The following is a 22,775-nucleotide window of genomic DNA, read 5'->3' on the forward strand; positions in this document are numbered from 1 at the left end:
ACTTGGAAGGACAATAAAAACGTGCTTTTCGGGCACGACCACATCATCTCATTCTACCGCCCGTCAAGGCAGAGGCATGCGCAGAAGAAAGCCGCTCTGCCAGCCTCGCCCCTTCTCTGCCCTCCACGCCGTAGGGGTCGCTGTGGGCCCATTTCTGCCTCTTCCTAGCCGCGCTTTCCCTTTCTCTCGATGGCCAGGAAGTGTCTCCTGGAGACGCCGGGTGGGCTGCGCGGCCTGCTGGAAAGGGGCGGCAGCTGGCGGCGCTGGGGTTGGGCGCGGCGGCATCATGGAGCACATCCGTACCACGAAGGTAACTGAACGGGGCCGGGCCTAGCTGGCGGCCTTCTGTGCCTCGGTGGCCCTTCCCTGCCCTGGCTCGTCTAGCGGCTCTCCTCCGGGCTGGTGTTTCCTCTGCGCCGTCTGAGGGCTGCCTGGCTTGTGTTGCAAGAGGACCGGGGGGGGGGGAGGACACAAGCGGCCGTGTCAACAACAGTGGTGCATACGGGAGCCTCCGGGGTTTGTAAGGGAAGTTTGTAACGTGGTTGGCGCTTTTGCGGGCTACCAGCGAAGCGGCCCCTAATCTACAAAAGGTAGTGTCAGGTAGGTAGCCGGGTTGGTCTGCAGTAGAACAGCAGGATTTGAGTCCCGTGGCACCTGAGAGACCCCCAAGATTTTCAGAGTGTAAGCTTTGGAGAGTCACAGCTCCCTTCGTCCGATGCAATCTGGTAATATCTTAGCTGTCGCTGAAGACGGTACAAGGAATCTGACGAAAGGAGCTGTGACTCTCGAAAGTTCATGTCCTAAAAATCTTGCGGGTCGCTAAAGTGCCGCTGGACTCAAATCCTGCTAATCCGCAAAAGGTTGTGCCCGTAATGTAGCTGGAGCAGCCCGGTCTGACGTACGCCTGCTCGGGAGAAAGCCCCATTGGGAGCCCGCGCGCAGCCTTTAAAAGCACCCCTACCCTAGCTGGGAGAAGAGGGTTAGAAATCATTTAACAAGTCGCACGGACTTGTGTGGCAAAGCAGAATAGTTTCGTGCTGTCCTTAGGATCTTTCCGTGACATTTTTAGGTGCAGTGTCTGTGCGTGATGACTTTGTCCTGTCCCGCTGACATCTGTGGGGCTTCACTTCCAATTGAAAATGTAGGAAGGGTGCATAAACACACTTAATTGGAAATAGCTGTCACTGAATTGGGAGAGTCTTGCCTCCTGTGTTGTTTTTGTAATTAGCAGTCTGGGGGCCTGAGCTGATCTAGAAGACAAATCCCACCTCCCATCCAAGGCATGAGGGGATCTGCAAATGATATTATGTATATGCTGTTCTTTTGGTGTTCCTTGCCTGAATTGCTGCACTGGTAAGCAATGCCCTGTTTTTTATTTTGTGTAAACATGTTTACACTTTGGCTTAGGCTGCAGTGCACAATTTCATGTTTTAGACCCAGAGGAGTTAGCCATCTTAGTCCGTAGCTGCAAAATATTAAAGAGTCCAGTAGCACCTTTAAGACTAACCAACTTTATTGTAGCATAAGCTTTTGAGAACCACAGCTCTCTTCATCAGATGCAAGTCTGACGAAGAGAGCTATGGTTCTCGAAAGCTTATGCTACAATAAAGTTGGTTAGTCTTAAAGGTGCTACTGGACTCTTTACTATTTCATAGGTTTGTGTGGGGAAAATTGGGTTAGGTTGCTGATGCATCCTTGGTTGATACAAAAAGGAAAGGAGGATACTATTAGGACCTCTTCTCACCCCTGTATATGCCATAAGAATACTATAATTCAGTGTTTGTGAGGGGCGTGCAAAATGAGAGCCCATTGTGCTACAGCTCACCCCATAGTGTTTCCTTGTTGAACGTATTGCCTTGTATTCTACCCCACTCCCCAAGCTGTATTATATTTATCATTAACTGCTCAGAGGAGAAAGACAATTAAATTGGCAAATGAAGCCCCAGTGAAACTGTGCTGTTGGCTTGATCCCATTTTTTGTGTGTAATTCACTTCACACATCAGTGGAGTCTTGTGTCTTTTAAGGGGATGCCGTCTTCAGAATTTTAGGGCAGTGCAGCAGCTGGTGTTCTTCACTATAATGTAGAAATACCCCAATAGATTCATGTCTTGCATGATTGGGTGTGTCTATTTTCATGTAGTGTGCATGACAATATTTTCTGATGAGGCTGCAGCCAAGGGAGGCTCCATTTTTTCTGAGATCATAGCATTTGGGGATGGAAAACACTTTCCAGATTCTACCACCTCTTTGCAGTGGAAACCTGAGCAAGGGATTCTTGTTGGTTATGCTGCTGCACACTTCCCATCTGATTTAGCTCTTCAAGGCAACTTAAGTTCTCATGCAATTAATGGAATGATACTAATGTGGAAAAGAGTACTGAAGCAATTTGAAAGCTTCCTTTCTTGCTCCCCCACTCCCCTTCAGTCTTAAATCTGTGGCTCTGTTTGTTTATATGAATGGAAGGAAAGCTCTGGCTAGAAATTATTTTTAAAGTAATGGGGATTTTTAAAAAGGATTAGGGTTGAGCTCTTTAACTATAGAAAGATAAATCTTGCTCTGCTTCCATTTACCTTCTTTATTTCAGCAACAGCTCAGTTGTATTGCAGAAGATCATTGATCTTTCCCTGAAATATGATGTAAGTGCCAGTAATCTCTAAGCTATATGGACTGTCCACTTTCAGTGAAGTGTATGATAAACGATGATATATCACTGAAGTTTTGTTGGTGTTCTGTACTGACATGCAGCATCTTCAGATTAATTTCTATCAAAATGTATATGAAGTGGCAGAAGGAAGGAAAAAATTGGTGGTTGATCGACTGTTTAAATGCAAAAGTTTCAAAGAATAAACTGAAATTAATGGCTTTTCTAATGCTGGAAGAGTTTGAAGAAAAATGTATCTTGTTTATAGAGAGATGACCCAGGTTAGCTTGATCTCATTAGATCTTGGAAGCTAAACAGGGTCAGCCCTGGGTGAAGTCCAGGGTTGCTACACAGAGGAAGGCAATGGCCAACCACCTCTGTTCATCTCTTGTTTTGAAAATCCTATATGGGTCGCCATAAGACTGCTGCAGCTTGATGTCACTTTACACACATACAGTCATGAAAATAACGAAAATCATAAACTAAGGTTGAAAAAAGTACACTTAAACAATTGTATGGGATTTAAAATGGTGATCTGTTGAAAGAATGAAGAATTTGTTAAATGCCCAAGCTAGGTGTAGTTGAATAATTTGTGCAGAACTTAAAAGGAAAATTGAGATCACCATGTAAAGAAACATAGTGGTTAGAAGCTTTCCTTTATCCAGCTGGTTTCAAGTGGAGGAGTAGGGAATCAAACCCAGTTCTCCAGATTAGAGTCCTGCCACCCTTAACCACTACAACAAACTGGCTCTCACACCAAACTGGCTTGGAGGTCAGCTGTTTACCTTTATACCAAATTAGCCTTTGGTTGCCACTCCTTAAGTCTATATATATTTGTGTCTTCTCTGTTTTAACGTGCAGCGCAATGCAAATAGTTTAACAGTTCTTCAGGCTCTCGGCTGCCTGCTGCTAGGTTACTGTTTTCCCAAAAACTGAGATCCCAGTGGCCACATTTTTAATAACCCCACAATTGAACCATAAACTTGATTAGGAGAAAAGGAATTATGTTGCACATTTTTAAAAAATTGCTTTCAAGAAGGTTAATCTTTTAAAATGTTGGCTCCTGTCTGCTAGAGGATAAATGATACCTGTACTGCTGACCTTCATTCCTGTGGACAGTCATACTTATTTATTCATTGATGTACAGCCTGTGCATATCAAAAAGGCACAGAGTGACAAGGTAGGGTGCAATTGTTAATAAATTGACAAATCTGTACCTGAAGGGCTTCCTAGCTACAGTCTAATCATAAGACTTGTTTGTCCATGTAGCTGATTCTAGTTAGCAGGCTACTTTGGTTCCAAATTGGTTGAAACTCCTGATTGAAAGTCTGCTTTCTCATTTGCTACAAATGAACTTTCATTCAGTTGATATATTTTGAAAATACATACTTAGTGTTTACTGATTTATGCTGTTGACGTTTTTAAAAAGCAAAGGCCTGATCATACAACATAACTCAGCCAAGTAAAGCATTAACAATGAGAATTGCAAACATTTGCACTGCTGATGTAAGAGGTTCTTTTGTTGCTGTATCTATCTTGAATTTCAATTCTGCTGTATATGGAGCTTTCCCTGAATCTAATGGCAGAACCCTGGCTGGAAATCTAGCAGCAGGCTTCTGAGTAAGCACTAATGAGGCAGTTCTGCCAAGAAAGTAAGAGGAATGCATCCTTGCTGAAGCTTTCAGGGCTTCTTTCGTGGTTGGGTATTTTTGGCTTAATGATAGGATTCAGGTAAGCAAACTTTAGAATATGACAAATGAATTTCAAATGGGCTTAAAAATGACTGTGAACTTTTTAGCATAGCTTTTAAAATCTGCCTTTAGCCTGCTCTAATTTGGGTCCAGCAGCTTTGTTTTCTCTAATAAATGATTTCTGAATACAAATGGGTAGAGGCAATGCCTCCTGTTTAGGTTTGTGGCTGCTTTTAACACCATGCTCCGTCAAATACTACTAGAATGTATGGATTACAGGGGCCACACTCTGATGGTTTCATTATTTTTTTTGACAGAGTGTAATTAAGAGCGTCTGTCAGATAGATTGCTGGACCTGAAATGTGATGCGTCCCGGGTCTCTGTTCTCTCTCCAATGCTTTTTGATACTTTAGTTCAGCTGATGAAGGACATAATCTTGAATTTGGGATGAGATGCCATTAATATGCTGATGACATCCATCTAAAGTTGTAATGAATCAACCTTCCAGAAGCAGCTATGTTTTGGGCTAGCGTTTGGAGTCCTGTGCTCAAGTGGACGAGGGGTGAGCAAGATGCAGTTAAAACCCCAGACAGTGGTGATGTTGGACAGAAGAGTGGGATGGTGGTTGATTTGCCCATTTGAGGCTGTGTTTGGCTGACTTGAGATAATCACAGGAAGGGTTTGAGGGTGGTCCTGGACTCAGCCTTGCTGATGGAGTAGTAGAGTAGGAGTAGGAGCGCTTTCTCTCATCTTCGTCTTATTTGTAAGTTGTCCTTTCTAGCCATGCTGGTCCATGCTTCTGAAACCTGTAGACTGGATGACTGTAACATACTCCTTGTGGGGCCACCCTTAAAGACAGCCCCAAAGTTTGGCTTGATTCAGAATGTGGTGGTGTTTCAACTGGGACTGTTCATTATGTTCCTATCACAGAAACACTGTAGCTGTCAGCATGCTTCTGGGCTCAATTCATGATACTGGTTCTTAACTTTAAAGCCCTGGCAGCCACCTTTATCCTTGCATCAGCCAGTGCACCAGCTCTGCTCAGCCCAGCAGCTTCTCTTTACAGTGCCCTTGAGGTAGTTGGTCCGTACTGCTGTTACCCGCTCAGGAGCTGCTTTTCTGACATCACGTCCATTCTTGGGAATGGGCTTCTGGCTTTGTGTTTGGAATAGCTTTCATAGGTTTGAGACAGAAACCTATTCCCTCAGTCTTAGGCCAGGACTGGACATGGCCCTTACCATAAGCAGCAGCAGCAGCCCTGCATCTTCCCTTCTTTCTCTTCCCCTAACATGTAGTAAATAAAAATACATGATATAGTTTCCCTCCTTGGAAGTGGCAGCCAGTGAAGCGAAAGAGAGGCCGAGAAGCCTGGGACATGATAACATGCACGTTCTGTTTTACTGGACGTTACCAGAAGGAGAAACGCAGGAGCCAAGGGGATGCCACTTTTAAGCAGTATAGATTTAGGCTACCCAATGCTAATTGGATTGATGTTTGCAGTATTTTGAAGCCATGTCCCTTCTGCCTGTATCAGGAACATTTCCTAGCCTTTTCTTTTGCACCTCTGAGGGGTACATATGCTGCCCAGTGGGTGATTTTTTGTTGTTGTTGCAGCCACCTCCTGCTTGGTTGGGGTGCCATGAGTTTTCTTCTCAGTCTAAATTCCTTCCTCAATGGGCTGAATGGAAAGCCTGTGATGGCGAAACTGAAGTGGGAGATGGAGTACAAGGGGCTACCTCATCTCTACCAAAAAAGTACATGAAAATGTAGCTTGTAAATGCAGAAGAATATATTGATGGCATATTATCTGAACCTTTTCCAATATTACTGAAGTGTTCCTGCCAGACGAACTTTTGCTAATGTGGACTCTGGAATCAGTAGCATTAGAGTTGCTTCCTACACAGACTATTACTGGATTTTATCCTCTCAGCTGGCTGCTAGAATAAGAAGTTGCAAAACCAGAAAAATGTCCTAGCTGAGCCATACTTGCCGTTACTGTGCATGAATGAGGTGTCATAACACACATGTACACAAGTTAGTGTCTGCAGTAGAACAGCAGGATTTGAGTCTAGTGGCACCTTGGAGACCAATAAGATTTTCAAGGTATGAGCTTTCAAGAGTCAAAGCTCCCTGTGTGAGCCACACAGGCCATATTTCATGGCCTTTTTGCATGTTATGGTGCAGTAAACTCCAAGCAACTTTCCAGAGCTGCCTCCTCCCAGCTTGCCCTGTCCTGCCTTCTCCCTCCAGGCTTTCTGACCCTGCTGTGAGAAAGCGACAACTCACTTTTAGTCCCAATCCATTTTGAGAACCACAGCTTTAAAGGATTGTGAGAGTTATGGTGGTTGTGGGTTTTCCGGGCTGTATTGCCGTGGTCTTGGCATTGTAGTTCCTGACGTTTCGCCAGCAGCTGTGGCTGGCATCTTCAGAGGTGTAGCACCAAAAGACTGAGAGATCTCTTGTCTTTGGTGCTACACCTCTGAAGATGCCAGCCACAGCTGCTGGCGAAACGTCAGGAACTACAATGCCAAGACCACGGCAATACAGCCCGGAAAACCCACAACCACCATCGTTCTCCGGCTGTGGAAGCCTTCGACAATACATTGTGAGAGTTGCTATTCAGGGAGAGTGTTCCAGAATGTCAGTCTCCCAGGTGCTGTGTAGATGAGCCAGAGTAGAACCTGAGCTTGTTCTCAGCCAAGCGCCTGCCGGGCTGTCCTTTACAGAGTGGAAGCATCCTTGGGGGTCCCCACTCTGGTTTGAGACGTAGGACAGCAGATTCAACAGTGTAACCAGTCAGATTCTAGGCAAACGCAAAATGATTCTCCTCAAAAGGAAAAATGTGCTTTGCATGTGCTTGGGGCACTTTGCCCATAGGCTTAGTTTCAGCTTTTCTTCAAATAGAGGAAATGAACAAAGTTGTTGCCTTGGACTTTTTTTTACATGGTTCTGAACTGGATAGCTTTAAGGGTACCAAGCAATGGGAGTTTTGCTATGTCAGAGCTGTATCTTGTATGTTCCTCATGAGAATCTCCCCCCCCCCCACCTTTTCACTCACAGGTTGAACAGGTGAAATTGCTAGACAGATTCAGTACAAGCAGCAAGTCACAAACTGGAACACTTTACCTTACAGCCACTCATCTCTTATTTATAGATGCCAACCAGAAAGAAACATGGGTAAGGATTCTGAACGTACCATCTCGTTCCTTCAATTACATTTTGTTCCTTGGCGTTGTGCATCTTCTGAGGGCAAAATAGACTGAGGCACATGACTCCCCAAAGTTAGTGTCCTGGCTTGTCATGAGCACGATATTGATCCTTAGGGAAGTAGAGATATGGGTCTGTGATGAGCATATTGACCAGAAGGTGAATGTCTTAAACTGTCTGAGGCAAAGGTTGCAGGCATGAAGCGCAGTCTAGATAGGGGGGTTGTAGTGCGGGGGAGAAGCCAATAGCCATGGTGCATGTCAGTATCCACAGCACAAATGGAAACTCAGAGGCCATACCGCAGAGAAGAAAGTGTAGGGCCGATTCCAGACGGCCCTCCCCATTCCGAAACGTCGCGCGTCATCGCGCGGAAAACGCAAAATACCGTGTTTTCCGCGCGACGATGCGCAACGTTTCGGGACGGGGAGGGCCGTCTGGAATCGGCATAGCTCTATGGTCTGGGAAGTACAACTTAGGTTACTAGGCAGGAGGTTAAAGTCCACAGAGTCTCCAAGGCTGCATTCTCAGAAATGCTGCCTATTCTGCAATCGATCCCACTAGAAAAGTGGATATCCGGCCTCTGTGTGCTGACCTTCTAGTAAAAAAAGGCTCCACTTGTTCTTTGAGGGAGTTATCAAACACATGAACAACAGTGATCTGGTAGACATTATGTACTAGGCTATAGAGGGACTTTATCAAAAGCTTTTGGCAAAGTCCCTCACCAAAGTGGATCCTGAGTTGTGGGTTCAGAGAACAGGTTCTTTTGTGGACTAGGGCAAGAGGCAGCGGAGAATAGCAGTTCTTGCAATGGAGAGAAGTAAGCCTTGAGGTTCCACAAAAGGTTACTGTTGGGACCGATGCTATTTAATTTGTTCATAAACAGTCAGCAGTTGGTGGTGAACATCAAGGTGGCAACATTTGCAGATGATGCCAGATTACTCAGGATGGTAAAAACTAAATCAGTGTGTGAAGAGCTGGAAAAAGATTTCTTCCAAACTTGCTACTTAATATGGCAGATGAGGTTCAGTTTGAATGAGTACAGTGGTGCATATTGGGGCAAAAATCTTCAATTGAAATATAGATTTAAATGGCTGGTGACGGACCAAGGAAAGAGATAATGAGGGCCTGGAGGATAGATTGATGAAAATGGTTCAGTGTGAGGCTCCAGTGAAAAAACTCAATGTTAAGCTAGGTGTTAGTAGAAAAGGGATTGAGGAGAAAAGGCCTTGTGTAGGAATATAAGGGTGCCATTTCAGAATACGGTTCTAGTTGCTGAATCTCAAAAAGGATACTGAAGGCCTGAAAGAGTCATGGAAAAGGGTCATCAAAATGATCCTGTGGTAGAGCACCTTCCCTGGGATTAAGGCGAAGGAGGCTTTTTAGTTTACAGAAAGGGTTACAAAATGGCACGTGACAAAAGTTGGTAAAATTAATTACGGAGTAGAGAAAATGAATAGAAAGAATTTTAATGCTGTTACTCATGAGAACCCAGTGAAGTTCTGTGTTCAGGATAGATTCAGGTAACACAATATGATCAAAAACAAATTGGACATGACATGTTGAGGTGTTGATTTTATGATGTTGTCATTTAAGTTTGGTGGATCTGTTCAGAGCTGTCAGTCATCCTTTCTGGGTCTTGTGTGTTACAGATACTGCACCACCACATTGCTGCCGTGGAGAAACTTGCCTTGACAACATCAGGGTGCCCTCTGGTGATCCAGTGCAAAAACTTCAGGATAGTTCATTTCATTGTTCCCAGGGAGAGAGACTGCCATGATATTTATAATTCCTTGCTTCAGCTGTCTAGACCAGGTAATTGACTGGCTGCCTCCATCTCTGGAGTGCCTTGGACTAACATATGCCTTTGGTTGTTCTCCCAAAATTAACCACCAGGGGTCAGACTTCTTTCTCTTTCCCCCCCTTTTCTTGAATTGTTCAGCAAGATACGATGAACTTTATGCCTTCTCATACAATCCAAAGCAAAGCGAGGCGGTGCGAGCTCGAGGCTGGCAGCTTATTGATCTTGCAGAAGAGTACAATCGGATGGGTGTGCCCAACTCTAACTGGCAATTGTCAGATGCAAACCGTGATTATAAGGTAAGAGATTACCTGCCCCTATGGAGGAAAAGTTCTGAAAGCTTGCATTCTTTCTGTAAATTGGGGGTGTTTGAAATGATGGTTAAATTGGTGGATGTTTTCCTTTGGCACTGACATAATTGTCAGAAGTTTGGTTTATTCTTTCTTCCCATGAAAAAACTCTGTTTTAAAAGGCTTCTGGGTGCCTTGTTTTTTTTCAGCCTTTCCATAGCTCTTGAGTGAGTTCGTGCCCCATTGTGTGCACAGGTGATGGATGACCCTAGCTGATCAGTGGGTAGATAATCTAGAGGAATTTAGTTAGACCCCCTTCCCTGCTATTACAGGGCTCACACCAGCAGTGAGGGAGGGCTGCAAATAACCTTCAGATCTCTTATAGTTGTGGGTTTCATTAGCTGCATTTTACATTTTTCTCTCCCTAACTAAAGAAAAGAACGTAAACGGGCATTTTTGTTTTGTTTTCAGTGGCAGAAGTTGATTTTATTGAAGGCTCCTTTTGGCGACTCTATCGCCCCAATTCCCTAATTTTCCTCCTGTATCTTAATGAACTGCTTTGCCTCTTCCCTTGGCAGTACTGTGCACTTCTTACATGTCAGGAGAATTTTACTCCAGGGGTGTGTTGAGCTGCTTACTGGATATTTTTATTGGTTTTCCTAAAATGATAACTGAGCAGTATCTCATCTGTTATCCAGCATTTTGGTTCTTTCCCCCCCCTGGGGGCAGGGGCTGTACTTCGGTGTAGTATTTTATTACAAAATGGCTTGGATCACACCTAGATTTCTGTAAGAGTGTGTCCGTGTCCGTGTCCGTGTCCGTGTCCCTTCCTTCCCAGGAATAGCCTTTGGGCGAGGGGGACAGGGTTCCGTTTCCATGCAAGGGAGGAATCGGTAAAGATGGCACACATGCTGCTTGCACCCACGGAAATCTCGGCAGCATCCAAGCCGTTTACACCCTTTGGTTCCTTCTGTTAATTGTCAGCTTCAAAACTATAATTTTAAAAATTTGAGGTCTGAGGTGACTAATTTTATGTGCCTTTGTAACACGTTCCCATTTTTTGTCTCTCCTCCTTGTTAGTGTTTAATAGAAAATGTCACATTATTTTTTTCTGTACAAAAAAGCACTCGGCCCCTCAAGAAATGTGTAGGGAAGGACACGTTTTACTGTTTCATAAGTCCTCATTTTGCTTGTTGCCACTGACATTTTTTCAGGCCTGAAGAGAGAAAAAGTTTTCCTGTGAGGGGCTGAGAAAGCTGGGTGTGGAGTGAGGTCATTGCCAAGCAGCTAAACTCCTGCTCAGTAGCAACAAGCCTCTATAAAGATGTGGGGTTTTTTTTTCACTTTATGTGCTAGGCAAGTGGGCCCTGTTGCACATGATGTCCCTAATAACGCAGCATCATGAACAATGCTGCTTTGCTACTGTCGTCTTTTCCATAACCTTTTCCTTTTCCATATGTCCTTTTCCATAACCCCCTTTCTTAAGGTAGAGCATAAGCCGGTGCACCTTCCTTCGTGTGGGGCTGTCCTCTGTTCCCATTTGTCAAGACATTTTCTAGAGGCTGGATAGCCTGTCAGTTTCTAATGAAAGAGGGATCTGCTGGCGCTTCACCAACCAGGCCCACCCAGTTGATTTCAATGGATGCCTCATCTTGGGTTTGTGGGTGTTCATTACAATTCCTTTTATTCCCTTCTCTCTCAGATCTGTGAAACTTATCCCAGAGAACTTTATGTTCCTAGGAGTGCAAGCAAGCCCATAATTGTTGGCAGTTCTAAGTTCCGAAGCAAAGGAAGGTTCCCTGTGTTGTCATATTACCATAAAGATAATGAGGTATAGTCTGATTTCCTTTCAGTGCAAGTGGGCTAAAGGCTGTTTTCCAACCTGGGAAAAGACAAGAGGGTTAGTGTAGGAACCTGGGCTGTTTGATCTATGGTAGTTCTGCAAAAATGAGTGCTAGTGGCACATAACAATATGGTGCGCTAATGCTGGGTTAAGTTTTAAGATTTAGAACTTTTAAGTTTTTCATGTAACAGTTATCTATACTGGGAGGGGCGTTAAGTTTTCAAAAGTTCAACACCCACCCCCCCAGCAGTAGAGGAGAGGAGTTGATTCTATAACTAATATCTTGTATGGAATGTTAAAAAACAAAATGTTGTGTCTTGGGAGTTGAAACTGGCCTGTGTCCGCTATGTATGTTCTTATTTATAATTCATACTGCCTTTTTTAGATACTAATCTGGATCTGTCATCTTAGATTTATCCCTAAAATTAGAGAAATGCTCTGTCTTTATAGAAAGTACAAACCATAAACTGTGTGAAAGCGTGCATTTCCAGAGTCCAGTGTTGTGTGTTCAGAGACGGAGCATCACAGCACTGGTTTTAGCTTCTCTTGTGCAACCCGTGGAATAATCTCAGGATGCTGCTAAAGTGCTTGCTTAGGTCCGTTGCTGCCTGCGTCTTATTTTTGCCTCTCCATCTTCTTGCTAGGCCGCCATTTGCAGATGTAGTCAACCTCTTTCTGGGTTCAGTGCCAGATGCTTGGAGGATGAGCACATGTTGCAAGCAATCAGCAAAGCCAATCGTTCTAATTGTTATATGTATGTTGTGGACACCAGACCTAAGGTATGTGTCTAGATGCTGATTTTTTCAGTATTCAGCTTTTTCAATGTTAGTACTGAGGTTCTAGGATAGGGAGGAGAGGAGTTACTGTTGCATTAAAGTAGGTGTAGGGGGTGGTAATTGATGCTTGATCCCTTTTGGAGGAATTTGCCTACTCATTTAAGCTTGTTGGCCAGGATCCAGAGGACTGTGCAGCTTGCTGTTATGCTTCTCAAGACAGTAGTCCTCCATGCCACAGATCAAACCACTCTTGAAACCGTGAGGCGGGGCTCAGAAGCACTTGGTGATGTGTTAGGGGCCTTTGTTTCAAGGAAAAATCCTCACTGAGCATGCCCTAAACCCTTTTGTACACCAGAGGTTTTATCCATTTCTAACTGTATTCCCCTCCTCCCCGCCCTGGAAACCAGAGCAGCATATGTAGGGTTCCCAAGTGACATCCCTTGCAGGTATTGACCTAGATCTTCTTCGTTTCAGGAGGTTGTTGGATCACTTGCATCCAGATCATTCCCTGCTCTGAGTAACTCTTTGGATCCTGGCTGTTGTTTCCTACACTTCTAGGATATGTAGCTTTGATAAGTGGGGCAATCTCCATCCCTGTATTGTGTAACCTGTGGCCTGTCATTGACTACACAGAGGACGGTTTCTGGCACTTCCTGTTCCCAAAATTCAGTGTGGTTCGAGACCTGACTTAGCAGCAAAAAGTTCATGAAGAACTGCAAAATCATTCTAAAATTTGGAAACCAAATGGTCCTACTTCTCCATATTGTGTCCTTCGCAAACACAATAAAATAGAAAAAGGTTGTTTTTTTTCCTGCCTTACGATACTTTTACCTTCCTTGTCTTTCAGCTGAATGCAATAGCAAACAGAGCAGCAGGTAAAGGTTATGAAAATGAAGACAACTATTCTAATATTAGATTCCAGTTCGTTGGTATTGAAAACATCCATGTAATGAGATCCAGCCTGCAGAAACTTTTGGAAGGTAGGTGTATATACGTGTTGCTAACTGGCATAAAAAAGCTGATGAATAGAAAAGGCTAGAGGTCTCTTTTTAAAAATGTAATATATGAAGAAAACATATTACATAAAATACTGAAGTTAGTATCTAATTCTATGGGCACGTGTGAGCAAGAAGAGTTGTGAACTCCTGCAATCTGTCTGATTTGAGGAAATTGGCTTGTTGTGGGGAATATCCATCAGTGTTTCCCCATTAAAGCCCTTTTAAACTTAATGAAATTTCATTTAGACTAAACCTTTTGGTTTTCTCTGATGTGCGAACAAGCGTTTATCATAACAACAAATCAAGCTTGTCTTGGCATCGCAGTAAGCCAGTCTCTTAAATGCTGCACATGAAAAGCTACCTTGAGTTTATGCAAGTCTCATGAACATATTTCTTTAACTTGAGTACTTTGTTACCCTGTTACCCTTGTTACCCTGGGATAATGGATTCATTATGCCAAAGGAGGAGCCAGTTCTCATAGTCATTGTGATTGCCACAGCTGCAGTGCTGATTTTCATCGTTACGTACTTAAAGGGTAAAGGCCGATGTGATTCTCTAAAAACACAAGAACGTACACTAGTAGGGAACCACGTCCAGCTTCCACGATCAATGCATCTATTTAAAGAGGTGTTTCATTAGCAGAAGAATTCCACTCACACCTATGTTGCAAAGAAACAGTTTAGACCAGCTTGCTGCCATGGGTTGAGCAAGCATACAGGAGAATTAAGGCTTGGGTGGGGAGGGATGTACCCATTTGCTTTGCATGTAATTGTTGTGAGCAGTGTGAACAGGACCTTAGCCTTCTACTTCCAACAAACATGTATTATACCGAACAACACGTAATCATATCTTTTTTGTTTCATGTAACATTGTCATATTTCTAACAACACTGGTGTAGTCAAAGGAAAAGTTTGCTCATGTAGTTAGCAGGCCTGGATTTCTGTTTTTTTTTTAATGATTCAGACACTTCGAACAATTAGAGGAACTTTTACTCATAGCAGAAGAAACTGCTACTGTTTGAACTTAACCTCTGGGTCTCTTTCCGTTCTAGTCTGTGGTACGAGAGGGCTTTCTGTCAACGACTTTCTATCTGGTTTGGAGAGCTCTGGGTGGCTGCGTCACATCAAAGCTGTTTTGGAGGCCGCTATCTTCTTAGCCAAAGTAATTTGCATATTTTAATTTTTGGATGGTGGGAAGATACAGTTCGTGTTTGACAAGCAGTTACAATCCTGGCGATGTGACAGAACTGCCAGAATCCTAAAAGTTCCCAGCAGTCCCGAGTAAATAAATGATTTCTTGCCTAAGTTTAGGAAAACAGAAATCCAACAGGAGTTCAGTTTCTTGTGATTATGTTCATAGGACCTCCACGCCTGCTCCATGTTGACAGTGTTGTCAGCTGTAATGGTGCCCGACCATCTGTTGTTATGGGGTGGGGGGTGGATTCGACTGACTTTCTCTCCCTTCGTCTTTGGACAGTCAGAGCTGTAAGTGCGTTCCGAATTCCCTGCAGCCTGTTGTGCTGGTGGTGGAGCAGATCCAAGCCAAGATCTCTCTTGCCGTAGCAGGGAAGCTGCAGGTGGTGATCAAGGCCCGTTTCTGCAAATGGCACAGACTGTACATTTGAAACAGACTGAATTAGTGGGATGCGTTTTTCCTCTTTGTCACACAGACATAAGTGAGGTTTGTTGTCCTCTTACAGGCAATAGCTTTTGAAAGCGCAAGCGTGCTTGTACATTGTTCTGACGGCTGGGACCGGACATCTCAGGTGTGTTCCCTGGGTTCTCTATTGCTGGATCCCTTTTATAGAACAATTAAAGGATTCATGGTAAGTACTTAAGTCAAGTCAAACTTGTTTGTCTTTGTAGTTGGCACATGCTTGAAACTTTTTTGTAAACTGTCCTAAAGACAGATTCCCTCGCAAGGATGGATGTTGTGAGTCCACACCTGACTCTCCTTGCTAAAGGTAGTTTCAGACAGTAGAGATGTTGTTCTGCCGTAGAACAGCAAGATGTGAGTCTAGTAGCACCTCAAAGGCCAATAAGATTTTCGTGAGTCAAAGCACCTCTAGTCGGATACCAGGTTTTTGACGAAGGGAGCTTTGACTCTCGAAAACTTTTACCTTGAAAATCTTGTTGGTTGTTAAGATGCTACTGGACCCGAATCTTGTTGAAGATGCTTATCTCTACATTTATAGACAAGCTTAAGATCCAAATGCAAATGAATTTTTAATCGGTAGGACACAGGATTGCAGCCAACACCTGCTTTTAAAACAATTTAAATGAATTTGGTTTCCAAACCCATAAGGAAAATTAGCCACTAGTAATTTCCTATAATGAGTATGTACTACAGGTTCTGCTGTGCTGGAAAAAGCCCATTTACTTGCTATGTTGGTTTTAAGTCTTCCTTAATCTTAGTTGTATTGGATTGATTATGTTCTTCAACATTTGAGAGCCAGTTTGGTATAGTGGTTAAGAGCAGCAGGACTCTAATCTGGAGAGCCAGGTTTGATTCCCCACTCCTGCACCTGAAGCCAGCCGGGTGACCTTGGGTCAGTCACAGCTTTTCTATGGCTCTCAGCCCCACTCACCTCACAGGGTGATTGTTGTGGGGATGATAATAACATACTTTGTAAACAGCTCTGAGTAGGTTTTAAGTTGTCCTGAAGGGCGGTATATAAATCAAATATTATTATTAATGTTATTGTCAGTTCCTGGAAGGTAGATCCCTCAGTCCCTCTCCAGGGAACACACACTGGTTCCAGTAGAAAAGGCTTTATTCAGGATTTTACAGTTCAGGCCTGATCTCCATCACAGAGCTTGGTAGAAGTGACAATTCAAACAACAGGTCAATATTATACTTCAGTTTTCCCGCGTTCCAGCAACAGTTACGTTTTGGCGCGCAGGGGTACACTGTTTCTGTGAGAACCCATTATAGTTATGGCTAAGCAGTGAGTACACAATACTGAATTCTCAGCATCTGGGCAAAGTAACAAAGGCAAGCGCTTGGAGTCTCCAAGGTAGTTTCTAGCTTGGAGATGCATAGTTCTGTAAGATAACAGGAGGCCCATCCTGGCTGGAGGAATAACGGTTATAATATGAAAAGAACATGGCTACTGAGAGAATACAGCAGGGTAGACATTAGACATTCAATATACTGTGGCATCAGTGACAGAACAAACAAACAAACAAACATGGCATGGATATACAGAGACATGACAGTTATTATTTTTCGCACTTAACTTTAAAACTAATATATACTGAAGATGGGACTTTTCAGAGAACTACCCCGATATTTAAAAAGAGCCCCGTGGCGCAGAGTAGTAAGCAGCAGTACTGCAGCCCAAGCTCTGCTCACGACCTGAGTTCGATCCTGGCAAAAGCCGGGTTCAGGTAGCCGGCTCAAGCTTGACTCAGCCTTCCATCCTTCCGAGGTCGGTAAAATGAGTACCCAGGTTCCTGGGGGTAAAGTGTAGATGACTGGGGAAGGCAATGGCAAACCACCCTGTAAAAAGTCTGCCAAGAAAACGTCGTGATGTGACGTTCCTGCAGCATAAAAACAGGGATAGCATTTCTGGGAGCAGAGTTTGTTTCTACAGGACTAATGCCTAGTTGTTTTCCAGGTTTTGGTAGAAAAAGATTGGATTGCTTTTGGACACAAGTTTTCAGACAGGTAATGGTCTCTAGAACTGAGTGCTTCAAAGATGTTGTGTTTTTCAGTGTATACTGTTAAATTTTTATGTTAATATTTCGTTTCTATGCCTGCATATTTGTAATCTTATAGGAAGGTGCATTCTGTTAGCCTAGCAGAAGGTTTCATCTAGCTTTAGAATTCTTGTTTGGCTGGGACATTTTAAGAATGGAATTTTCCCACTGAGTTTCCCAACCCAAGATGCTGGGGAAGGTTCAGAGCACTTGAGTTTTTAAAAGCCCTGCCTTCTATATGTGGTGCATCTCTTGCTTATCAACTTATTAATGTGAGACTTGTACCTCCCATGGAGGTACTCAGTGCTAGTCCCGATTGCCCTTTTAGAACGGTAGACCATGTGCGTGCTTGCTCATGCTGCCTCTTCCATGAATATGTATTCATACATAGGTATCTTGAATTGATCCCAGAAAACACAAGAATGCATTGTAATCTGGCCACTTGTCTTGCTTGGAATATATATTTTGTATTGATTGATTTTTTAAAAAAATATTTATATCCTGCACTCTCCAGCATCTGCCTGAGGCAACTTTTGATAAGCTTGTAAAACTGATAAATTTCTAATACAATTTTTAAAGAAAAATCTTACTCATTTTGATGTTTTTGGCAAGACTTCAGCTCTATTTTTTGTTTTTTGGCAACTCAATGGGTTTTATTTGACTTGCATATGTTTCTCTGGGGTGTTTAGCAGCACCTAAGTACTCATCAGCCAGGTTTCAAAAGCGGGCCCAAGAAAGGCTTTGGAATTGCATTTTTCAAACAGCAGCACTCTCCCCCCCCCCCAAGTCCTGTAGCAAACACTTTTTGAAACTGGGAGGTTGCTGTTCAGACATGACCAATGGGCTATTTCTTCCTGAATTAAACTGGATCCTGGCCAATATTATTTTTCTTTGTACATATCTACTAATTATTGTCTCCTAAATGAGACCAAACTCAGCATGTGTGTTATAATGTGGCTGTACAGGACTAGTTGTTGTCCAGTATTTCCATTGATTGGATCCAGACTAAGTTTTCCGGTAATGGAAGGCACTTCTAACAGCAGAACAGAACTTTCCTGCTGCTACTCTGCCACTGCAGCTGATCTATCTCCCTGAAATGCTGTTCATGGGAGACAAGGGGGCCCTCAGAAATGGCACGTGCAGCAAGTCGGGGGGTCTACAGGAAGAGGGAATTGTCAGAAATTACACCTCTCTTTCTGGTAGCGGAAAATTTAATCCAGATCCAACCCCTTGTGTTTTATCCTTACATTTTTCTTGCAGCTCTTATAATTTGTAGAATAGGATTGCAGGCAACTTTTTTTTGCTAATAAAACCAACAAGTAGAAACCCCAGTGGCTTTATTGTCATACCAATATATGTATCAAGAGAGATTGCTTTAGTGATAGCCTTTTTCATACTGCATAGGATTATGTTGATGTTACTGATGTGGAATATATTTTATAGATGCGGCCAATTGGACGGAGACCCAAAGGAAATCTCACCAGTGTTCGCCCAATTTTTAGAAAGTGTCTGGCATCTGACAGAGCAATTTCCGCAAGCTTTTGAGTACAATGAGGCTTTTCTCCTCCAGATCCATGAGCACGTCCATTCCTGCCAATTTGGAAACTTCATTGGAAACTGCCAAAAAGAGCGAGAGGAACTCAAGTAGGACTTGTTACAAATTTTTTTGCCTAGAAGTGAATCTTTTCTTTTCCTTCCCCATAAGAGGAAATGAAAAAATCTTTCTTGGATGCTAATAGTAGTCAGGCATGATCTGTGTTTGGTGATGGGTCATGCTTTGCTGAACTGCAAAGCAGCAACAATTCCCCATCCTGGTGATGTTCAATATCATGTTTCTTGTGGGAAAAATCGAATATTGCAACTCTGCTTGCTGAATAAATTTGTGCAGGACTGGGTTAGCCATTGGACTAGAGTAGAGTCTCTGCTGCAGATCTGTGTAGATTTATCCTGCTCCTTTTTTCTGGAATCACAGCTGTCTCAGCATTGCAGAACAGCAGAACAGTGGCTGTATTCCCAGCTACACATTAACTATGCCTGCTAATGGCCTACTTGGCAAAGGGAGCAGAAGAGACTCAAGCTGTACAGTACAGCATCTGAGAATAAGCTGGTCAGATCATTGCGATAAAGGAAGGGGCCCCTTTTGTGTGCAGAAAGATGCTTTGGGGGCAGAAAGGGGCAGGGACCCATATTGTGGTTTTTCATGGGGTTTCCTGCTTCTTTAATTTAGGACTGTTGGTTGACTCACTGTCTAAACTTGTGTCATAGGGCTTTTGTAATAAAAAAAAAATAAGTGACAGGTTATGGCATGTCCTTCAAAAAGTGTGATACATAGTCAGGGAAGCTGGTAAAACTTCTTAAAAAAAGGTGTAGTCATCTGTTTTTACAGTGTCACACCTAATGGATAGCAGACTGGTTTCTGATTAATTGTCCTACTGTAAGAATAGTAATACTAAAAATATTAACTAGTTGGCATACTCTTTCTTATTTCATGAATGGTAGATTAATGGTGAGGCACCTTATATTTTGCACTTGTGGGTCCTCCGTCTCCTCCTATGTTATAGCGGCACTTTTACACAATGGCCTGAAAATTAGTCTGATCTGAGTAATCTGCAATTTATGTTGCTTTTGTTTGCTTTTTAAAAATCTAACAAGAAGTGCCAGTCTGCAATACAGTATTGAAGTTTGTCAGCCACTCAACAGTGCTTGACTTTAAGCTCTCCTTATTTTAAGGTTGAAAGAGAAGACTTATTCCCTTTGGCCTTTCCTCCTGGATGAACAAAAGAAATATCGAAACCCCATCTACAGTGAGCTTTTTTCTCAGTCCTTTCCAGTTCTGGAGCCTGACACAGTGTCCTTTAACTTTAAGTAAGTTTTAATTAGAGGTTTGTTTTTACATTTCTGCATCTGTCTAGTGTATTAAAATATTTTTATGGTTGATACATGCAGGTTTTGGAGGAACATGTATCATCAGTTTGATCATACAATGCATCCCAGGCAGTCTTTACTCAGCTATGTCATGAACATGAGTGAACAAAATAAGCTACTAGAGAAAGACATTAAGGAATTGGAGTTGGTGAGTATTAAGAAATAGCTGGTTTTCTTTCTGGCTCTGTGAGGCCTGTTTTTTCCCTAAAAATATTATCTCTGTCCTTGAAGATGCAGTCTTTAACCCATGTGTTGCTTTTAAGTGAGAACGTATTTCTGTTGCTTTTCTGGTCATACTTTTTGTGATTGGGAGGAAAGGGTAGCGTTCTGCCTCCTGACCCATTTGAGGATCTGCAGACCAGAATAAACTGAATTAAGGCGTATGCCCTGAAGGAGACTTGCCCAAGGCTCCAATCCGTTTGTCTTGAACTCCTTTGTCTCTAGGCAACTCTTGCGGTGACTTACGTAATGAGGCTCCAGAGCTGGCACTAGACAGCTCTCTGGGGTTGCGGACTACAGAAGGAAAGCCCTGCTGGATCAGACCGGTGGTCGGTCTAGTCCTAGTCCAGCACCCTGTCTCACACAGTGGCCAACCAGCTACTCTGGAGGGCCAACAACAGGCCACGGAGGCTGAGGCCTTTCCCGAATGTGCCTTTCCTGGCATTAACATTCAGAGGTTTACTGCCTCTGAATGTGGAGGTTCACTTTAGTCACCACCGCTAGTAGCAAATGATAGACCTCTCCTGCATGAATCTGTCTAATCCCCTTTTAAAGCCGTCTGTGCCTGTGGCCGTCACTACATGTTCTGGCAGCGAATTCTGAATTGTAGTCACTCATCGTATAAAGAAGTATTTCCTTTTGTGCGTCCTAAATTTATTGCCCATCAGCTTCATTGGGTGCCCTTGAGTTCTAATATTTAGGGAGAGGGAGAAAACGCTCTTTCTGTCCAATCTCCCTAAGAAACCTGCTGCAGTCTCTTAATCATTCTGGGCGCCCTTTTCTTTACTTTTTCCAGCTCTGCAGTTCTCTCTTTGAGATAAGCTGATATTGGCCACTTTATTTTCAGTCCCTTTCCTGAAGCTTCTTCATGCCCAGAAAGGCTCTCTGGGGTACAGTGTGGGAGAGGAAGGAAATTGTTGTGCAAGATCTTGCATCGGTATGTCATTATGTATAAGAGCAAACTAGAACAGGAGTGAGAGATTTGCGAAAAAATTTGCGCCGTCCCCTCCGCAAGCAGAACAGCATTTAGATTTCTTTTTACCATTTGCACATAATTGGATCCGGCCCCATGTGTTCATGGGGAAGGACTCAGGGTCCAGTGTGTTGAGGACTGCATGTGAGCAACAGGTAATCAGGGGGGAACGGTTCAGAAGGAAAATGATTAAACTACTAACTTTGAATAATTCCTCTTTAATTTCAGAAATTGGGGCATCATGTAAACAAGGAGACAGATGCATCCTTTACCAAGGAACCTTTGCAGTCAGTTCGTTCCTTGTCGCCGGTGCATAGAACATCCCCGTGCTACAAGAAAGAGCAGCCTTTGCTGCTTGCAACTGACTGCCTCCGGACGATAGAGGGCTCCAACGCAGCAGACAACCGGTACAGCGAGTATATGGAAGAGCTCTCCAAAGCGGAGCCTGGCGTTGTCAGCTTGGAGTATGGGGTGGCCAGGATGACTTGTTAGGTGTCCCCTGGAGCACTGCTGTCTCGTCCTTTCTGAAAAGATTTGCTCACGACCAGGCCTTGTGAGAGGGATCTCTTGGTGCATGACCAAAAACGAACTTGTGTAATCAGAGAGACTCGTCAACATAGAGTTAGAGTAGCACACTAGTTGTTCAAGCAATGTTTGCTCTTTTTTTTTTTTTGAGGTGTAATTGAATATAGCCATCTTGAAGGAAACATGGAGAACTGACTGAGGAATGAAAGTGGTATGTCTTCGCAGTATAATAAATTTATAGATTGCACTGGATAATTCAGAATGTTATTACTTAATATGTCCATTGCCAAATTGTTAATGATTTTTTGTAATTCTCCTTCTAAGAATCAACAAACTACTACTGGGACAGCTGAAAGTATATATATAAATAGGGTAAAGTGTGTGTGTACTCTTACTTAATCTGTTATTAATTTTTGTTGTCTTAGATGCCATGAAAAGTACTGTATACCAAACTAGAAAGAGCGTTAATTTTGTGTGTGTGTGTGTGTGTGTGCGCGTGCGCGAGAGAGAGAGAGAGAGAGGTGCTGAGGCACTCAGCAAATTCCATCTATAGATATGTTCATTGACGGCAGTAACTATCAAATTCCACTCCATTTCTTTAAAAGTCTTTTTACAAATTCTTGGTTTCCAAGATAGTTAATGGTCTGAAATTGTATCCTTGAATCTCGTATTCTTCTGCGCAATTCTGAGTATGACAAAGTGAAAGCTAATTTAGGGTGAGACTTGTAATTTTCGTGTCCGTGAGAATGATTAAAGTATTTTGAACAAGGGTGTTCATTGTAATGTTGGTACTGAACAAAAGTGAAGCATTTGCATCAGATGAGAAGAGAAATATTAGCAGAGGCCATTTCAGTTTTTGACCAGATTAGTTGTCTGCAGAGCTTTCATTTCTGTTTTTAAAAGAAGCTGTGTAGTTCTTTAAAATTCTTTTAATCTGTTGAAAAACTACATCGGGGAACTATATTTAAATCCTGTTAGGTGACTCTTCCCCTTAGGAATCAAAGTGGGAGAGACCCAGGCCAACAGGCTTCAGAAATCTATAATGCCATGTGCTTTAAAACCTTGTTAATGTTCGCATTGTCAGGATGCAGCATACCACCTGGGACTGAACTGATCTCTAGTTAACAAGAAGGCCTGATTAGGAGGATTAAACCGTGCAACTCCTATAGGTAAATCAATTGTACCCT

At 43.1% G+C, this 22,775-nt stretch overlaps 1 protein-coding gene across 3 annotated transcripts; it reads left to right on the top strand.

The window, feature by feature from the left end:
* Window positions 1–203: 203 nt before the first annotated feature.
* On the top strand, window positions 204–22,359 carry MTMR6 (myotubularin related protein 6). Of its 3 annotated transcripts, XM_054974184.1 has the most exons (15): window positions 204–310; window positions 2,586–2,637; window positions 7,394–7,510; window positions 9,190–9,352; window positions 9,480–9,637; window positions 11,331–11,459; window positions 12,116–12,250; window positions 13,095–13,227; window positions 14,297–14,406; window positions 14,945–15,070; window positions 16,865–16,914; window positions 18,390–18,590; window positions 19,677–19,811; window positions 19,893–20,019; window positions 21,292–22,359. In XM_054974184.1, exons 5-15 carry the CDS (start codon window positions 9,584–9,586, stop codon window positions 21,553–21,555), a joined length of 1,464 nt encoding a protein of 487 aa, XP_054830159.1. In that variant the 5' UTR covers window positions 204–310; window positions 2,586–2,637; window positions 7,394–7,510; window positions 9,190–9,352; window positions 9,480–9,583; the 3' UTR covers window positions 21,556–22,359. The 3 variants fall into 3 exon arrangements, with proteins under 3 accessions (XP_054830159.1, XP_054830158.1, XP_054830160.1); XM_054974183.1 differs by lacking the exon at window positions 2,586–2,637; XM_054974185.1 differs by lacking the exons at window positions 204–310; window positions 2,586–2,637 and adding an exon at window positions 4,322–4,373.
* The last annotated feature ends 416 nt before the right edge of the window (window positions 22,360–22,775 follow it).

Source organism: Eublepharis macularius, chromosome 3 (assembly GCF_028583425.1).
Source record: "Eublepharis macularius isolate TG4126 chromosome 3, MPM_Emac_v1.0, whole genome shotgun sequence".
Lineage (NCBI taxonomy): Eukaryota > Metazoa > Chordata > Lepidosauria > Squamata > Eublepharidae > Eublepharis > Eublepharis macularius.

Bases quoted from the DNA above. Each gene is read 5' to 3' on its own strand.
- MTMR6 (XM_054974183.1), top strand. From the start codon at position 287: ATGGAGCACATCCGTACCACGAAG. The intron at 13,228-14,296 runs GTAGGTGTATAT...TTTCCGTTCTAG, and splicing joins CCTGCAGAAACTTTTGGAAG to TCTGTGGTACGAGAGGGCTT. The intron at 19,812-19,892 runs GTAAGTTTTAAT...TGATACATGCAG, and splicing joins ACAGTGTCCTTTAACTTTAA to GTTTTGGAGGAACATGTATC.